Here is a 17,246-nt window from a genome sequence, read left to right as displayed (position 1 = left end):
CTGCATGATATAGGGAAATGAGTCATATCCAATATTGGTATGGAAATATAAGACCATGGACGACCGAGGATGATGCTTGAACTATCGTGTCCTCGAACCACTGAAAGAATCACTACTTTCTTTACATTAATAAATTTGTGGGTCAAGGTTATTTACGGATATGAATGGATGAATAGCGGTACACAGCATTTCGCAGTATTCCAGCAGAATCATGTCAAGGACGCCGGAAATGGCTTTGAAAACGAGGCTTCGACCGCTTCTGTTATGTGTATGCATATTTGAACATGTGCCTGTTGAAGCTTTCCTTGATTCACTGTAGGGCTGGGACAGGTCCAAATTTTCTACCCGGGTACCCCACTCCTGTTATCACACCTACCCAGATACTATTTGTGTTCACGCATGATATCATTTTTCTTCATCAACTGTATTATATTCAGAGTGAGTTTAGTTTTACGCCACATTCACAAATATTCCAGCTATATGACAGCAGTCTATAAATAAGCAAGTGTGGATCAGACAATCCAGTGATCAATAGCATGAACATGACCTATGCTATTGGGATACGGTGAAATATGTCAACCATGTCAGCGAGCCTGCCCAACCGATCTCGTTAGTCGTAATTCTAAACTTGATCTTCACGTTTCTAATCATGAAAGAATGACGTATTACATTGTTTAAGCTTTTAGTCACGTGATCATAACTGGTCCGGGTATCCGGGTTAACCTCCCAGCCCAAGTTCTCTATATTCTCTATACAAGGCATTATGTTTAATGGTAATAATACAGATGCCTATTTCATAAACCACAGGCAAACTGTATTTCAAATAGGGTTGCGCAACATAGAGAAAAATGGTCAGTCTTTCTGTATGCAAACGAAGCATGCCAAGGTTCAACTGGCAACGTATTTCCCTCGCTTGGGTTCGAAAAATATTTTTATGTGAAAATACAATATCGCCACCATTAACGTACACAGCCATTTCCACATCTTGTGCTCTCAGATTTCTAACCTCATTTTTACTAATTACACACGTAAAAGATATTTCATTCAACATTTTAAGCGTCACTTGTGGCATATCAAATCGATCTTCGCCTCCATTACCCGTGCCAGCTTCCGCTTACCCGTCTCGGCGGTAAAATATCTCCGAGGACCGCAATCTCCAGGTGCGAAGTGGTGTATCAATACAGTGTAGAGCTTTATATGAAAACAGCAGATGCTTGTAAAATAAGAACATTTCCAAAATATGAACAGTTCACTACCCGTGTACAATTCGAACTGCAGTAGTAACGCATGGTGTTGGCAAATGGTTCTCCTGGGTTCTCAACTGTTCAGCTGATTTCCATCTCTCTGTGCCTACCTAAAAAGGCGTGCCTCCATTTAGACATGCTGACTTTCCTGAGTTTGAACCCAGCTGGACTGGAAAAGACTCGCATTTGGTGGAGTGAAACGTAATGGGGATACGTCATCACAGGGCGACCGTTAATCTCAATCTGTAAATAAAAGCGACTAAGCAATTCCATAGTCCAAAGAAATTTCCACTAAATTCAAACTCCACATGAGTTAGAATTACATGACGATGCCACTATTGAGTGAGTGATTTTGGTTTTACGCCACTTTTAGCAATATTCCAGCGATATCACGGCAGGGGACACCTAAAATGGGACTCATACATAGTACCCATGTGGGGAATCGAACCCGGGTCTTCGGCGTGACGAGCGAACGCTTTAACCACTAGCTATAGGTTACCCTACCACAACGACGATGCCACTAGGCGTGAGGAAAACATACTACATTCAGTTAAGAAAGAATTTTGATGGAGACGATCGAGGTGAGTGTTCAAATTGAAATGAACATAACAGTGGCCAATTCAAATGCAAGATAAAATAGTTGTTTTGTTGCTGTTGTCGTTAATCCTTTGGGTGGTGAGTGGTCTTAAATATGATGTAACGTATTTTTCTGACCCATCCGATGCAAATTTCACTAGTCCGTGGACACATCGTAACCAACAGATCCTCATAAGTCATCAACAGAGCTGCGCACGAACTCAGTCCCGAACCGTCTGCTTGGGTGATTCGACTGAATATTAAATATGTAGACAAAGTGAACTCACAAGTATGTGTTCTGACAGAAAGGCTATGACAACATGCCACTCTTCGTCGACCACCAGAGGGGGACTGTGTTCTGCGGTTGTGCTGGAAGATGATGCTGCAGGTTTAACGTGAGTCAGCTGTAATGTTTCAGTTGCCCTCGTGTATGAAAGTGCAAGCATCGTCTCACTATCAGCTTGAAGTATTATCATCGACCTGAAATACACACAAGAGTTTACGTCAATAGTGAGTTGACTAAACGTGAATGACTTTAGTATTTAAATATTACCATGGCTTCAAACATAATATCCGTATGGGGATTCGAACCTGTGACTTCGGCATGTCGAGCAAACAATTTAACCAGTAGGCTGCCCTACAGCCCGTGACATATGAAATACTTAAGTAATTCTACACATTATATATATTCAAACATGAACTGCAAGCTGTTTGTTGCCACAAGGTACATGTGAAGTCTGTCTACCATATGCACCAGTCTGTTGTGTTTGGGCATTGGAATCAAACATGGAGCTGGTGTGTTTCAGCTCACTTGTTTTTCGCTGTTTTTTTGGCAATGTTTCATATTCACTCACACTCAGCGAATATTGAATTAGGTGCTTCAATGCATATGCCAGCATCTCATTTTGTTCCACACAAAACGTTCCGTTTACCTTAGAGTATAAAATGATCTCAAATATGCAGGTTTATGTATGACTATCAATTGTTAGGGTGTTCCATTTTCATCTGGTCTGTCAGTCATATAGGAGGGTCATAAAGCGACAACATTTATCTTGTAAATACTATACATTTCCTACCAGGTGAAACAGCTTCAATATCACAATGTCCACATCTAATTGCGAAGTATTAAGAAACATCTATATGTACATCTATATACTATGTTGCTAAGAAGGAACTACTAAGTATTGACAGTTAACATAACTAACTAACTAACTAACTAACTAACTAACTAACATCTTTATTTGTCCATTGTTCACTCGTCTTGCAAGTTGATTACTGTTATAGTCACGGATCGATGACCTACACAACTTGCTTGAATAAACAAGCAGACAGTAAATGAGTATCTATAAAGCCGAAGAACACGCTCATATCATTACAGCAACATGGACGATTTTTAATTTCATCAAATACACAATATGAATATTATTCTGAGATCAACATCACTCTACATGTAAGTGCGACAGCGTTCTAAGTGAGATCTTACAGCCGGTCAGTGGAGGACACCCAGGCCTCGAGGACATCGCCGACTGTCAGAGGACACTGAATGTCCACCCTTGTAAGCTGAAACCAGACGTCATTCGGCAAGATTATGTTGTGGTGCCATTACAATGCATTATTAGAGCATTACTCAGAGAACCAGTTCGCTCATATATGAACAAGGTAAATATATCATAAAGTTACAGTGTCCGTCAATGGCATCTCGAATACAACCCGCTTTCTGTGCGAAGGTACTGGGAACGTCTACATAAATAAACAGAAACTACAATTCATACTATCGGAGGCAGCTACAGCTTTTTGAGAAAGGGTGGTGCACCCTGTTTAGAAAGCAGAGGTGCACACTTCTTTTTCACGAGAGTTTCGATGGCCACCCCCACTTACAGGGAGAAAGTCGGGGAGCGCATCCCTGCACCCCCATCTGAATCCGCACATGATACAGTCCAGGGCCTAGATTTTCGAGGCTCTCTTAGAGCTAAGACAGTCGTAAGTGCCATACATTAACATTAACTTACGACTATTTTAGCGCTAAGACAACTTCGAAAATCTAGGCCAAGATGTCTATTTGTCCGTTAGACAAGAATAACGAGATGCAAATGACGCTGACAGATTTAGCATCCCCAGTTTTCTGACGTGAGTAAATGCATTTGATAAAACACAGGAGCAAAGTGCTTTTGCCAATAAAGGCTAAAACGGAGCATATAGCTGGGTGTCAGTTCCAGAGCAAAATCTAACTGTGTGGCGTATAGCCGAGTAATTCAAGTTATTCAAGATGGCTGCTATATCGGCCATAATGAAAATGACATTCCAAATACTAGTCGTTTTTGCGTCATCACTTGTTTCAGAGGACTAGATGTTTACAACGTCACAACCAGAGACAATGAACAACAAGACGCAGTGAGTAAGTGGATGACTGAGTTATGGAATATTGTTTTACGCCGCCTTTGGCAATACTGCAGCATAGTCAAGGCGGGTTACACCATAGATATGTTCACCTGTTGTAACCGTGTAGGGAATCGAACTCAGGCCTTGAGCGTGACAAGTAAACATAGTAACCACTATAACGTTCTGTCAGGTGTGATAAATAATAGTTTTAATTTTAGAAAAGACAGTGGTGCAAGCTTGCACATGAACGAAATATGCTGCAAAATCTTTAGTTCTCAGGTTTGAAAAACATCTTCAGGTTTCATGGAATGGGCCCTTCTTTCTGATCTATAGAGAATCATACCAAGACATATTTTTCGAGTATATTCTTTAGACTCTGTATTAAATAGTATACACAATTTGACATTTATTTACTTTTAAAAGGAGTGAATGAGCATGGTTTTACGCCGCTTTTAGCAGAATTCCAGCAGACACCAGAAATGGGTTTCACACATTGTATCCATGTGGGGAATTGAACCCATGTCACAAGCGAACGCTTTAACCACTAGGCTACCATCGGGAGCTTTTATTTCATTTGAAAGGTTGGACTTCATCAGTAATATCCACCCTCGGATGGTGGTTGTGTAACACAGTTTTCCAGCTATATGGAGGCAGGTCCGTACATAATCGAGCCTGAAACAGTTAATCCAGTGATCAACGTTATGACCATTGATTTATGCAACAAGGGCGTGATGACATGTGTCAACCACGTCAGAGAGTCATTCATCCAGTTAGTCGTCTCTAACGACAAACAGGTATTGCTGAAGGCCAGTTCCACGGCTTCTGGTATTTCCAACCCGAATCTTCACGGTTTCTTTTTTATTTCAACATATGATTATTATCATAGTTGTGAAAGCATTCACACTCACAAAATCACCCGGCTCTTCGAACGTGGTCTGTTTACATGACATCTCGCGAGACGACCATCCAGCACTAGAGTTGCACTTGATAACGTCACTTCCGCCACAGACACTGAATCCGTCTTGACACTGGTAGGTCGCCGTGGCTTCTGTCGCAGTGTAGGACATGCGCATAGGGTTTATGTCGGCTAGTGGGGGCGGGGGACAACTGAAGGGGGTCCATATCTGCCCTGGAACCCACATTATACATCGATTAATGCAATAGATTAATACTTAATGCAAATGGAAAAATCTTCAATGTTCTTAGTAAGCTGCTGACCCCCATCCATCCTCCCACTTCCTGGATCAAGCATGTTTCTTCAATCAACGAACACATATACTTGTACTGACCAAGTGGCTTTGTTCAACTATTTCGAGGTGTTCGAGCTGGCTAAAGCGACAGGCTTAGTGATCCAGCGAGGTTGAGGTGTCAGGATCGAGCCCACCTGAGTCTGGGTGTAAAAACCTTGGAGTCAACTTTGTGCGCAGACTCAGTGTTGTCACAAGCCCTGATGTGCAGTGCACAACCCTGTGCACTTAAGAGAACCCACGAATCCGTTGGTATATGACCAGATGGCGGCTACATGAACACGTGCATACACCAAGTTGCAGGTACAGCAACGTGCAGTAAACTTGCACAAAGTACTGTGACTATGTGTCCCAGTCTACCCAGCTGTGAATTGGGTACCTCTTTAGGATGAGAGAGCCACAATATAGTCGGTGCGCAGGGAGATAAGATAAGATTGATAATATGATGCGACGCTGAGAAGGACATCCAATGATCGAGGGAAACATGGATAGATATGTGCGCTATATAAATATCCTATAATAAACATAAATAAAAATAATGAAATATACGTGTACATATATATTTCTGAGCCATTGAGAACATGTGTTCATGTTTGGATTCAGTGTGGGTCTTCTTGATAGTTGTTCTTGTGTATTCAAAGTACATTTGCTACTCACGGGTCCCCTTTATTGGGTAATTTCAAACAGGGGATCGAAGATTTCAGCAACACAGTTTAGTTGACAGCACTTTATCACATGGGAGCAAATTACTCGTCACTATGAAAAATAAGAATTATGAATAGTGGCAGAATTGCTTCTGAGTATCACACGATCACGCATGTGATAGCAGGGTATATGACTAGATTGTGACCATACTCACCCTTCACTAATTTGGACACGAACACCTCCACCTCACACAATGCCATGACGTCATCGGAGCCTGGTGTGGTGAGGCGTGTGATTCGGACAAAGCGCCCCAAAGTTTCAGACAGGCAATCCAGGGAAGTCTTCATGGGGAACGGCTTCTCGGCTAAGTACGTGTTGCAGTTCACAAAGTCAGAATCCGCTTGAACTTTGGGATCGTTCTCGTAGACCTTGATTTGTAAGTCGTGGTAATATCTAACTACAAACGAAATACAGTCATGATTATTATGCTTTAACGTCACATTGAACAGAAATCTTGTTATATGACGGCGTTACCTACATGTGAAGGATAGTATGCCTCGGATGTTTGCTGCTTTTGTGAAAATCCCGGACACTGGCATGATGCCAAAGTGGGGTGAGACTTTATTCATGACATACCATAGGTTCTTGGTACACAGAAAGGACTGAAATCTACCGAGAAATACTGCGCCTTATATACTTATCCACCTGCTCCCCTTATTATAAGGATAACGCTATCTTTCAGTGCATTATCTTTGCAGGAGCCCTTGGTCTTTCATTAGCGTTACTGTTATTATAGTTAAAATGGGTAGAAGTTTTAATAAAATTTTAATAAAAAACAGCAGCATCGGCTAGAAGCATTTACTGCGAACAATTAACGACGGAGGTCACTGGCAGTTTTTACAAACATAGACACGTCATAGAACAACACGGATGAGGTTACTACTGAGTGATGACATTCGACCTTGACCCTTGCCGATACTACGAGCCGTGGGTGATTGAACTTCAACAGCTGAGCTACTTATGACGTCACCTAACGACGGGATTAATAATGGCCCATCGTCAAGTATTTTGCAGACATCAAGTTACAGTGGCCCGTTCATTTCTGATAACCTGCGGGCGTTTTAATGATAATTCTATCCAATTTAGCTATAAAATACAATATACATACTTTAATATCTTAGGTTTAGCACCAGCGACAATATCTTTGTGATATTTTGCATCCGTTGAGTTCGTGTTCTTCATCATAGCTAAGATGGATGAAATTAACATTTAGTTTGCTTAACTGACGTCCAAGTTCTTCTACAAATCATAGTGCCCTTAAAAAATTTACCCCTATTTGGATAATAAACGATTGGAAAGTAGTACCGCGATTCTATAAATAAACTTCGCTAAAAATCGCTCACCAGTGACTGTAATTCATTGAGACTGAAAATCCAAACATGGCGATAACAGGACACACATACATGGTCTGTACAAGAATACACATGTTTCAAATGTTGTTACTTTTGAAAACACAGATGGACAAGTGAATCCGATATAGAATCATTTCCTTACATTCTATGACTCGGTAAATTGCAATGTTAACGCCATTCCAGATGAGACGTATGTACGTCTTCCGTTGTTGTTCAGTATTATAAACATTTGTTTGTGAACATGATGTCAGCATTGAAACGTCCCGAAACGTCTTAATTCTAACAACATAGTGGTTCACTCAACGCCCGTAATCATCCAGAAAACTGTTTCATTACGTGTCCGGAACACCATTGTGAAACAAATGGCTGCACTTGTATTACGAAAGCAATTGAGTAGACGTATTATTACCGCAGTCGGAGCACTTGCTGAAGCGGTGGATGACGACCCTGTCGATGTAGTAGTATCCCTTGAGGTCCACCTGCCACCACGGAGCAGAATCCATGGCGGTTGTCTGCCAACACGTACCGCCAAATCCATCAACAACGAGGGATGTTTGATCAGCTCTTGTAGAAGCCGCTGCTTGTTTTCCTAACGCCATGTTCCTGGTGAGGGGCACTTTCAACATAAAGTGTTATTTTTAGGTAAGTTGTAGAAAGTTGATCACCATCATGTGGATGCTTTGTCAGTCTGTATGGATGGACCTTAGAGTGAAATACTGTGATTACACAATGCCATTTGAAATACTGAGTGGACAAAAATCTGCTGCAGTTGTTTTAACCAGTAACTAGACTTCCATAAATGCTCCCTTCTTTCTCCTAACGTTTCTTTATCTGTACCTTTGCGAACCCCGCGAATGTTTCCAATGTTCATCTTGATCTTCCTAGGCGCAATGTTCTCGAACCGTAAATAGTCAGTCTTCAAGCTGTCATAAATATGAGGCAGTTGCGTCACTTCCGTCTTGTCAATCTCGATCTGGAAGCAACAAGTGGTTAGATTGGTCATGCCACCAACAAGTTAGCCACTATATGAATAACATGGTTTCAAGTAAGTGGATTGGTGATAGAATAGGCCACACAAGTCTCAGTGTGCTAGGTCGCACAAGCATGTACATATTGTTAGCGGTAACGTACATGTGTAAAATGCACAGGGCCCGTTTCACAAAGAACTCGTAAACTTAAGATCTCGTGAGTTTCCTCGTAGCATCCCTACCTTCGATTTCTATACTGTAACATAGGAAGCACCAACGTTACGAGATAAGTTATGAGATCTGAGGCGTACGAGAGCTTTGTGAAACGGGCCCCTGGTCGCTCGTTGATCAGATACTTCACCGTTCTGACTCGAGGACACCCAAAAACGCATGTTGCATCAGATGAAGAAGGCAAGGCGATCTTTTACCGACATCCAAAACGCACAATGTTGTTTTTCTCGGACAACATCATCAATATATCACTTGATCAGTCATTGCGGAACACGGACTTTTTAAAATATTTACTCACACTAATGGAGTCTGGCCGGATGGTGAAGACAAAGTAGTGTTCGTGCCCTGGACTGGAGAGGCTAGTGTTGATAAAAGATGTCAGGTTTCCAAAGGTAACTGATCCGATCAGTGTCGAATCGTTCGGTTTCATCTCTGCAGTGAACGTTATGGTGTTGTTCCCTATCTGAAGTGACAGGTTGGCTCTAGAAGAATGAAAATACAAATGCTAGGTAAAAACATTGAATTTATTGGTGTTGTGTTAATGCATGCCATTTGTCTTTGTTTTTTAAAACCCCACTCAGCAATAAGCCCGCACACAACTGAATCCGTAAATATTCCAGTTTGCAAATCGCAGCCAGTGATAGAGATCATGAACATCGATATATACAAGAGGAAAACCATGCGTCAGCTATTTTGGTACCTGCCAGTAGAATGAGGAACTGAGAACATGGATGGAAAAGTATGCTTCATACTAATGCGTCCATACAAGGGTGAGGCATGTGTTATATTGGGGCGGAGCATGTGTCCTACATGTATCTTACAAGGGTGAGGTACGTGTCACATTATGGCGGAGCACGTGATTTTGATCAAGTTTACAAAATTTAATCCGCAGTTAAGCTTTCAAGAAGTTTTATGGTAAACTGGAGGAAATTTTAAAATTTTATGCATCAGTGACAAAATTGATGTCCCATGCAATTCCCTGTTGTGACCGAGTAGAGTCTGCATGTGTACCTGACGGGTGCCACCGGTGGGGCAGGATACGCTCACCTTTTTGCGAACACCTAGTAACGTCATTATTTCATGGTGAATCATAAACACATACTCTTTTATCGTATAGGATGGTGACAATCACTGAATTGTCTTGTTCAGATCCGATTTGTTTACACACACGTGTCTTACATGGCTGGAGTACGTGTCTCAAATGGGTGGAGCAAGTGTCCTGCATGGGTGCATTGCGTGTCTTACACGGGTGGAGTACGCGTCTTACATAGGTGAAGCACGTGTCTTACATGGGTGAAGTATGTGTTTTACACGTGTCTTACATGCCAGGGGACGGAGCAGCCCACACTTCTAGTGACGAGAATATGGTAAGTTCACAAGTTGGACGAAACCCGAATATCTGGAACATAGTATGAAATTCAAACGTTCAAAAACGTATTTATGTAATAAGAACACTTTTATAAATGGAGAAATGACTTCAGGTATGAACCCCCTCACGTGAGTGACAAATTGTGTGAACTTCGGAGCTCCTGACACTTAGGATAAGATTATCAAAAGGTTCTTGAGGAAATTTGACCATGAAGAAGGTCAAGTCCTCCATACATGGGGATCTAGTCCATAGTTTGGATGTATTTTTCTCCGATTGTTTCGTTGCCTACTCAGTGTGAAGTTTTAGAGTTAATCTGATTTATACAATTAAAACCATAATAAGCCCCGAAGTGTAAAGTTTAAATATGCGTTCTGCGTGATGCTTTTATCGAATAGTGCCCAAGGTATGAGTGTCCCAATATTTCCTTGCTGAATCTTTGAAACTGTCTGCCTGATACACTGAACACTGCAACGTGTGGAGAAGTTTCAAATATTCGGTTTGATGAATGTTTATCTGGGCAGGTGGGACTATTGTATTCTACATTTTAGTAAGCAAGTGAGGTAGGTTATTGCGCCGTCAACAGGCTAAAAATCATGACGTCATCGCATATTTTCAGCCATCTATTGCATTTTAAAAATCTTTTGAAAATACATACATCTAGACTAAATGGTTATTAAGAGTCCCAACTCCACAGTATCCTTTCTATGCCACAATGTTCAATCACTTACTTGATCGGTATATTCAAACACATTTTGAACACATTTTATGGGCGTTCCTTTCCAATGCTGACCGCTGGAACACGTCATTACAGTGGTGTTGACGTCATCACACGTGGTGTAATTGTCCCTGCATGTGTACGTCGCAACTGCCTGTGTGGCGGAGTAGGTGAGTGACGTCACACTGTTCTCTTCAACCGGAGGGGAACCACAGTGAAACGGTGACCAAGCAGGTGCTGAAAGATGAACAAAGTCTTGATGTGAGCTACACAGATAGAATGAATGCTGTTTTACGGCAACAGTTGTTTACCAAAAGTGCATTTCCTTAATGACTCTCATTGTTCTGTTTCATGTGCGAAACAACTCTTTTTACTGATCTATAGACTTAACCAAGTCTTGAGGGTTATGGCTTGAATAATTTATATAAATGATCAGTCTAAAACTATTATCCGGTTTAGACCAATTTGCAGGTTTTAGGCGGAATAGCCGAACGACCTTCAGGAATTATCATCCTTTTGAGAAATTTAGGACAAACACGGCAAAGAGCGAGTAAGTATTAAGTTTTCTTTTGGTATTTTTCAGTTTTTTACCCTTCACCACCTCCTCCTCTTACCTACCTTCGGTGCTACACACTAACATCTTGCAAATAAAAAGGGTTCGCTATTCACAATACTCAGTATTTGTTTGTGTGCTACTCCACTAAACAATATTCCAATTTTACGATTACACTCTTAAACCATCTTGATACCGTAAGGATGCCACAAGATGTCTCAGGAGAGATTTAGAGAGTAGTTTATGAATCTGATGCATTTACAAGTGTAATAATATACCTGTTGACTGTTAGCACTATGAGCATTCACCTCGTGAATGGAGTTTGGCGCAATATAAATACACATATTATTATTCATCGTCGATCATGTGGCTGATCATTGAACGTCCACGTGTTAGATAGATTGAATCTGTTGCTGTCTGTAGAGTGTCAAGGTCAACACACTGATCGAAACATAGTTTGAATAATTATTATGCATTATTTTCTTTGTCGCTCAAAGAGGGGATGTTCATGGAAGGACAAGAAATCGAACTCTCTGACCTATCCCAATTTATATTGAAACGGTGAAGATTAGAGGAAAGAAATAACCTGAATGTATTCATTCATGTTTGGGAAGTCCAAAGTGTTCCCCAGTATTGTGGACGAAATCCGTCAGTGATAACGTCAGTTCAAGGATACAGTGTCGTAAAAAAACTGTGGACGTCAACATGTGTCTGTCAAATGGTTATGGAGGTCAGATTCACGGTCATGTGACCGGCCTATGGTCCAATTAAAAAGACGTATATCGTATAAACTTCACAATTTAGCATTATGAATAAATGAAGTTTAGACAAAAGATCTTTGTTAACGGCATGTATACTTACGTTTCAAGCTGATTCCGTAGACCTCGACTTCACAAAAGGAAAGGCGATCGGAGTTGCCTTCCCTTGCTGTGGGCACGATCTTCACATACCTGCCTAGCAGTTCCTCACCACAGACCAATCTTTCAGTGCTCTCGGGTTCCATAGTGCCATTATACAGAGCGCAGATCTCGTCCTTCCCGTTGTCTGCCCTAACGGAGATCTCAAAGTCATGGGGCTCGGCATCTGAAATATACTCTGAGCTCTAACCTTCACACACCACACATTGCACTCTAACCCTCACACACCATACTCCACGCTCTAACCTTCACACACTACACAATGCGCTCTAACCTTCAGACATTCCACAGACTGCACTCCAAGCTTCACACTCAACACTCCACACACTGCGCTCTAACCTTCACATGCCACATTCTGTGCTCTAACATTCACACACCATACTCTGCGCTCTAACCTTCACACACCACACATTGCACTCTAACCTTCACGCGCCATGTTCTGCACTCTAACTCTCACACACCATACTCCACGCTCTAACCTTCACACACCATACTCTGCGCTCTAACCTTCACACACCACACACTGCGCTCTAGCCTTCACACACCATGCTCTGCGCTCTAACCTTCACACACCACACACCACACACTGCGCTCTAACCTTCACACACCACACACTGCGCTCTAGCCTTCACACGCCATGCTCAGCGCTCTAACCTTCACACACCACACACTGCGCTCTAACCTTTACACACCACGATCATGCACCTCATGTCTCAAAGTGTAAGACTTGTTGACCATTTCACAATAGTTTATTGTATGGCTTTATCCATTCAGAGGTCCCCAAATGCGTATGTTGTATTGCTTAAGGGTGGCTCAATGGATGGGTGAACTATTTATCGGACTTGGTTTAATGTGTGTGTCGTGACTAGTTTGTCTGGTCCGAAGACAATTATTTATAGGCTACCATCATACAGATGGAAAACGTTAACAATAAAGAAGTATTTGTTAAAAGCATGATAAATTCCCTTGTGGCTGAGAGAGACACGTACTGCTAGTGATGACGATGTTCCGGATGTAGTAGTATCCCTTTAAGTCTACCTCCCAAAAAACATCAGTGTCGTTCTCGGCGTGGGACCAACAGGTTTTCTTCGTTTGTTTCCCACGCGCGTTGCCGTCGACCGCTAACCCCGGATGAGTTCCTTCTCTACTAGTGCTGGATATAGCGGGTTTGTTCTGGGCAAGATTTGACCGTATTGGCTCTGTGGATGAACAAGAATATCTTCATGCTTGGGAATGTTCAAACGTTTAGTGACTTGATCCATGCATTTTAATGAATGCTAGGCATAAACGTCGTATTCAGATTCTCAATGAATCCTTAAAGAGTTTTAAAGTTTACGTGCGCGTCAACAGTTGAATCTGCATTTTCTGTCGCTCTATATTGTTTTCTCCATATTGTATGGTTTGCGCAGAAAGTATTCCCACCTCTTACAACATCTTTGTTCCTGGTCACCCAGACTTGCTTGATGGTGAGACCAGATACTGACAGAGATCCAGTACGGTGGGACATCTGATAGTGGGGATACTCCCGGATCAACACGCCATCAACTGTAGCCTGGAAGAGCGAGCGAGTGAGTTTTAACGCCGCTTTGAACGCTTGAAGCACGTTGTGGTTTGGGGTAGAATAGGCCTTCAGCCATTAAAGGCGACTATTCTTGTCGTAAGAGGCGACTAACGGGATCGGGTGGTCAGGCTCGCTAACTTGGTGGACACATGTCATCGGTTCCCAATTGCACAGACCGATGCTCATGCTGTTGATAACTGGCTTGTCTGGTCCTGGCTTGATTATTTACAGACCGCCGCCATATAGCTGGAATATTGCTGAGTGCGCCGTGACACTAAACTCACTCACTCTTATGTATAACGGAAACCGTTCTGGAGCATTACGTCAGGCATAATTTGGCTACCTGTTGTCGACTGGATGAACAACATCGTTTTAAATAATACATCAATATCGTGAAGACGAGACGTACCCGTCACGATCGCTTACCTGAATGTAATCACTGTAAAAGGTGAAGGCAAACCGGTACTGGGGGTCGACCTGGAGGGCTGGGGGGTCCACGGATATTGCTTCTTCTGTAGTGCCGTTGTATAGCGTGAGGAACTCTCCGGCACTCACAGAGTCAAAACTTAGTCCAACTATTACTTCCGTAGAGTTACTGGACTCCAGACTTATGTGATACCTCCTGAAAAGGGACCATGGACAGGCGGATAAGAGGGTGCACAAAAGAATGAATACATGAATACATAACTATTTGGTAGATTAGTGGGAGTAGGAAGGGTTTGGGCGGGTACTGTGAGTTGGAGGATCTGTTTGTTGGTGGATACAGGGCAAATTTGGTTCAAAACACAGCTTGCCAGTGGCCTGGCGACAGACAATAACCGTGTTGGTCAGAAGTAAATCCAGTGTGAGAATTAGTTTCTAAATTTTGCTAGCCAGGAACTTACCAGTTTACAAAATAATCCACTAGCCAGAAATCTGAATGCAGAACTAAGCAAAAGATTTCAAAATAGATGAGAATAAGACACGTGGCACGAGTTTCATCATGAAGCTTCTCACATGATGTTCATTTATACCAGGCAATAACCGGGCATGGTATAAAAGTGTTTTATCAATATGATGAGAGACAGTGATGTATTTACAACCTGAACCCATGCAGTTTCACTAGCCAGTCGGGACAGCAACTGGTGGATCTACTGAGTCGACTGGATTTTTACTAGAAATTTGTCAGCGGGCCAGTGGCTATTGCGTACGCTGAGTAAAGTGCACCTCAAAGAAATTACCTGACCAATATCGCTTATGAACAGATCTTTACTTCTATTCAACGCTGTGTTGTCGTCTCACAGAACACATTAACACAAAGGTCCACAATCTATTTCACCATTAACCATCCAGTACTGCTAAATCAAGAGTTTGCAAGAATGGACCATACACAATATACTTATGATGGATAGTGATGCCAAATTATTTGATTATAGCATTATAACCGTAGCCCCAATGGCTTCATGAACAGGACAGTGGTTTGTAACCTATTAATACTCTTCGTATCATGTTTCACTCGAGTGCTTGTTTATGTTCATCTTTACTATTATTATTTAATACTTACGGTATACTGATATTTGGCGTAAACCAGGCCTCTATGCGCGTCCCGAGTCTAAAAGGGCAGCCGAATATGATAGAAGAATTGTCATCCTGAAACTAAAATGAATGAATGAATGAATGAATGTACTGATCAGTGTTAAATACTTGTGTCGAACCTGGATCTGCTGAAGCGCAACTTCCGTGAGCTTTGGGGGACTTTACCACACAAAAAACGAGAGGGGGGAAAGTCTACTGATTCAGTCAAGTCAAAAGAATGTTGAACTCACTGTTTTCATATAGAAACACACATGTAGTCCTGAAAAACGAAGGTGCTAAAATAATATTTTTATTGTACGTTATGAAACAAAGGTATAGATATACGGTCTCTTTCCAAACTGCCCCCTCAAAATATGCAATGGCGGACTGTTGGCTCACCGCAACTCTTTCAACAATCTTCACACAAGGGGACGGCTCTCCTTCCCATCCCACCTCGCCCTCACACACGACGCTGTTGTTGTCGTCGTCGCAAACTGTGTAGTTGTCATCACACGTGTAGGTCGCTACTGACGCGGTCAGGGTGTATGATATTTGCACGGACATGTTGTCAAGCACTGGAGGCAGAGGACACTCCCTCGGGGTCCACGTATACACGGGCAGAGCTGGAGGGTGTTGCAAGTTATACACGTGTTACACATGGTAGAAAGTGTACATTTCAAATATTTTATGGAGCAACACAGGTTCAGATTAATACGGCTTTTCATTCCCTTCTCTAAAAGAAAAAAAAGACAAATATTCAGGAGATAACAACATTCGATCTACATGTCACGGTTAGATTACTACTGACCACTGTACGCCAAAAAAGGTAAAACAACTGTGAAGATACCTTTGTATAATCATGGGAACGAAAATGGAACACATGAAAGCATAAGTCTTCAGTTATTCTTATCCAGGTTTCTTCACGAGGTATGTATTGCACTGTGGGCGAAATTCTGGAAATACATAAAGGAACACTTGTACATTGATGTGTTCCCTTATTTGTTTCCATGAGTATATATAGTAGTTTAGTACGTTGAAAAGGTGACTACTGTTAAAAAATAACATTAAACTCAACGCACTCGGGCAGATGCGGATAGAGAACACATGACGTTACGATCGATGGTACCATCGAGCTAATCCATCCACCAGTTTGCCGTTATGCAGAGATTCATTCAAGGCACCAGCTTCAACTGCATGTTCTTGTACACACCTGCTCTCCAGACTGCCACGTCATTTCCCTTCTGGCGCCACGTGGTGAAATTGGAATATTGCTAGACGCGACGTAAAAGTATCCTCACTCACTCATGTAGCTATAATAGTAAACACTCACTCACTCATCGCCTCAGTCCGACTGATGATGCAATCTTCGTGATAAGCATGCCGTCAAGAGAGAAGCAAACACCTCATCATTGGTGAATTCTCTGAATGGTAACTTGTAACTTAAATTTACTTACCTTTCATAACACTTTCTCTTCCCCACACTTCCAGTTCACAAACAGTAAATAGATCTCTTGGGCCTATTTTCCTTGTTGATCGTAAGATGACATATCGTCCAACGTTTTCCTGGCGACAATGGATGAATTCACTGGCGGACAAGGGGACATAACCGTTGTAGAACTGACACAGCCATGCTTTGGCGCCCGGGTCCCGACGGGGATGGGTGAGGTACACATCTACGGCGAAATCGTGGAGTCCACTGTCTACAAGGAATGAAATATTCTGGACTTATTCAGTGGAATATGGACTGAGTTGTCAAAGAATTGAGAGTGTCAGCATATGCAATGCTTGTGTAGTGAGATTTGATTTGACTAGACCATTGTTTAACGACGAAATATTCCAGCTATATGGTGTCGTCTATAAATAAAGCAGTCTGGA

General features: G+C 42.0%; 1 protein-coding gene across 3 annotated transcripts in view; it reads right to left on the bottom strand.

The window, feature by feature from the left end:
- Window positions 1–17,246, bottom strand: part of LOC137281895 (uncharacterized) — a 56,776-nt gene that overhangs the window by 19,059 nt on the left and 20,471 nt on the right. For all 3 annotated transcript variants that reach the window (XM_067813598.1, XM_067813599.1, XM_067813602.1), the window contains 17 exons: window positions 16,826–17,071; window positions 15,771–15,994; window positions 15,361–15,452; window positions 14,244–14,439; window positions 13,679–13,808; window positions 13,246–13,455; window positions 12,201–12,422; window positions 10,800–11,023; window positions 10,025–10,101; window positions 9,001–9,184; window positions 8,341–8,476; window positions 7,913–8,119; window positions 6,306–6,548; window positions 5,108–5,328; window positions 3,304–3,380; window positions 2,108–2,300; window positions 1,355–1,487 (listed from right to left, as the gene is read on the bottom strand). In XM_067813598.1, the coding sequence (XP_067669699.1) occupies window positions 1,355–1,487; window positions 2,108–2,300; window positions 3,304–3,380; window positions 5,108–5,328; window positions 6,306–6,548; window positions 7,913–8,119; window positions 8,341–8,476; window positions 9,001–9,184; window positions 10,025–10,101; window positions 10,800–11,023; window positions 12,201–12,422; window positions 13,246–13,455; window positions 13,679–13,808; window positions 14,244–14,439; window positions 15,361–15,452; window positions 15,771–15,994; window positions 16,826–17,071 (3,015 nt within the window). The remainder of the gene's footprint in view (window positions 1–1,354; window positions 1,488–2,107; window positions 2,301–3,303; window positions 3,381–5,107; window positions 5,329–6,305; window positions 6,549–7,912; window positions 8,120–8,340; window positions 8,477–9,000; window positions 9,185–10,024; window positions 10,102–10,799; window positions 11,024–12,200; window positions 12,423–13,245; window positions 13,456–13,678; window positions 13,809–14,243; window positions 14,440–15,360; window positions 15,453–15,770; window positions 15,995–16,825; window positions 17,072–17,246) is intronic.

Source organism: Haliotis asinina, chromosome 4 (genome assembly GCF_037392515.1).
Source record: "Haliotis asinina isolate JCU_RB_2024 chromosome 4, JCU_Hal_asi_v2, whole genome shotgun sequence".
Classification (NCBI taxonomy): Eukaryota; Metazoa; Mollusca; class Gastropoda; order Lepetellida; family Haliotidae; genus Haliotis; species Haliotis asinina.
This window is presented reverse-complemented; position numbering and strand designations above follow the sequence as displayed.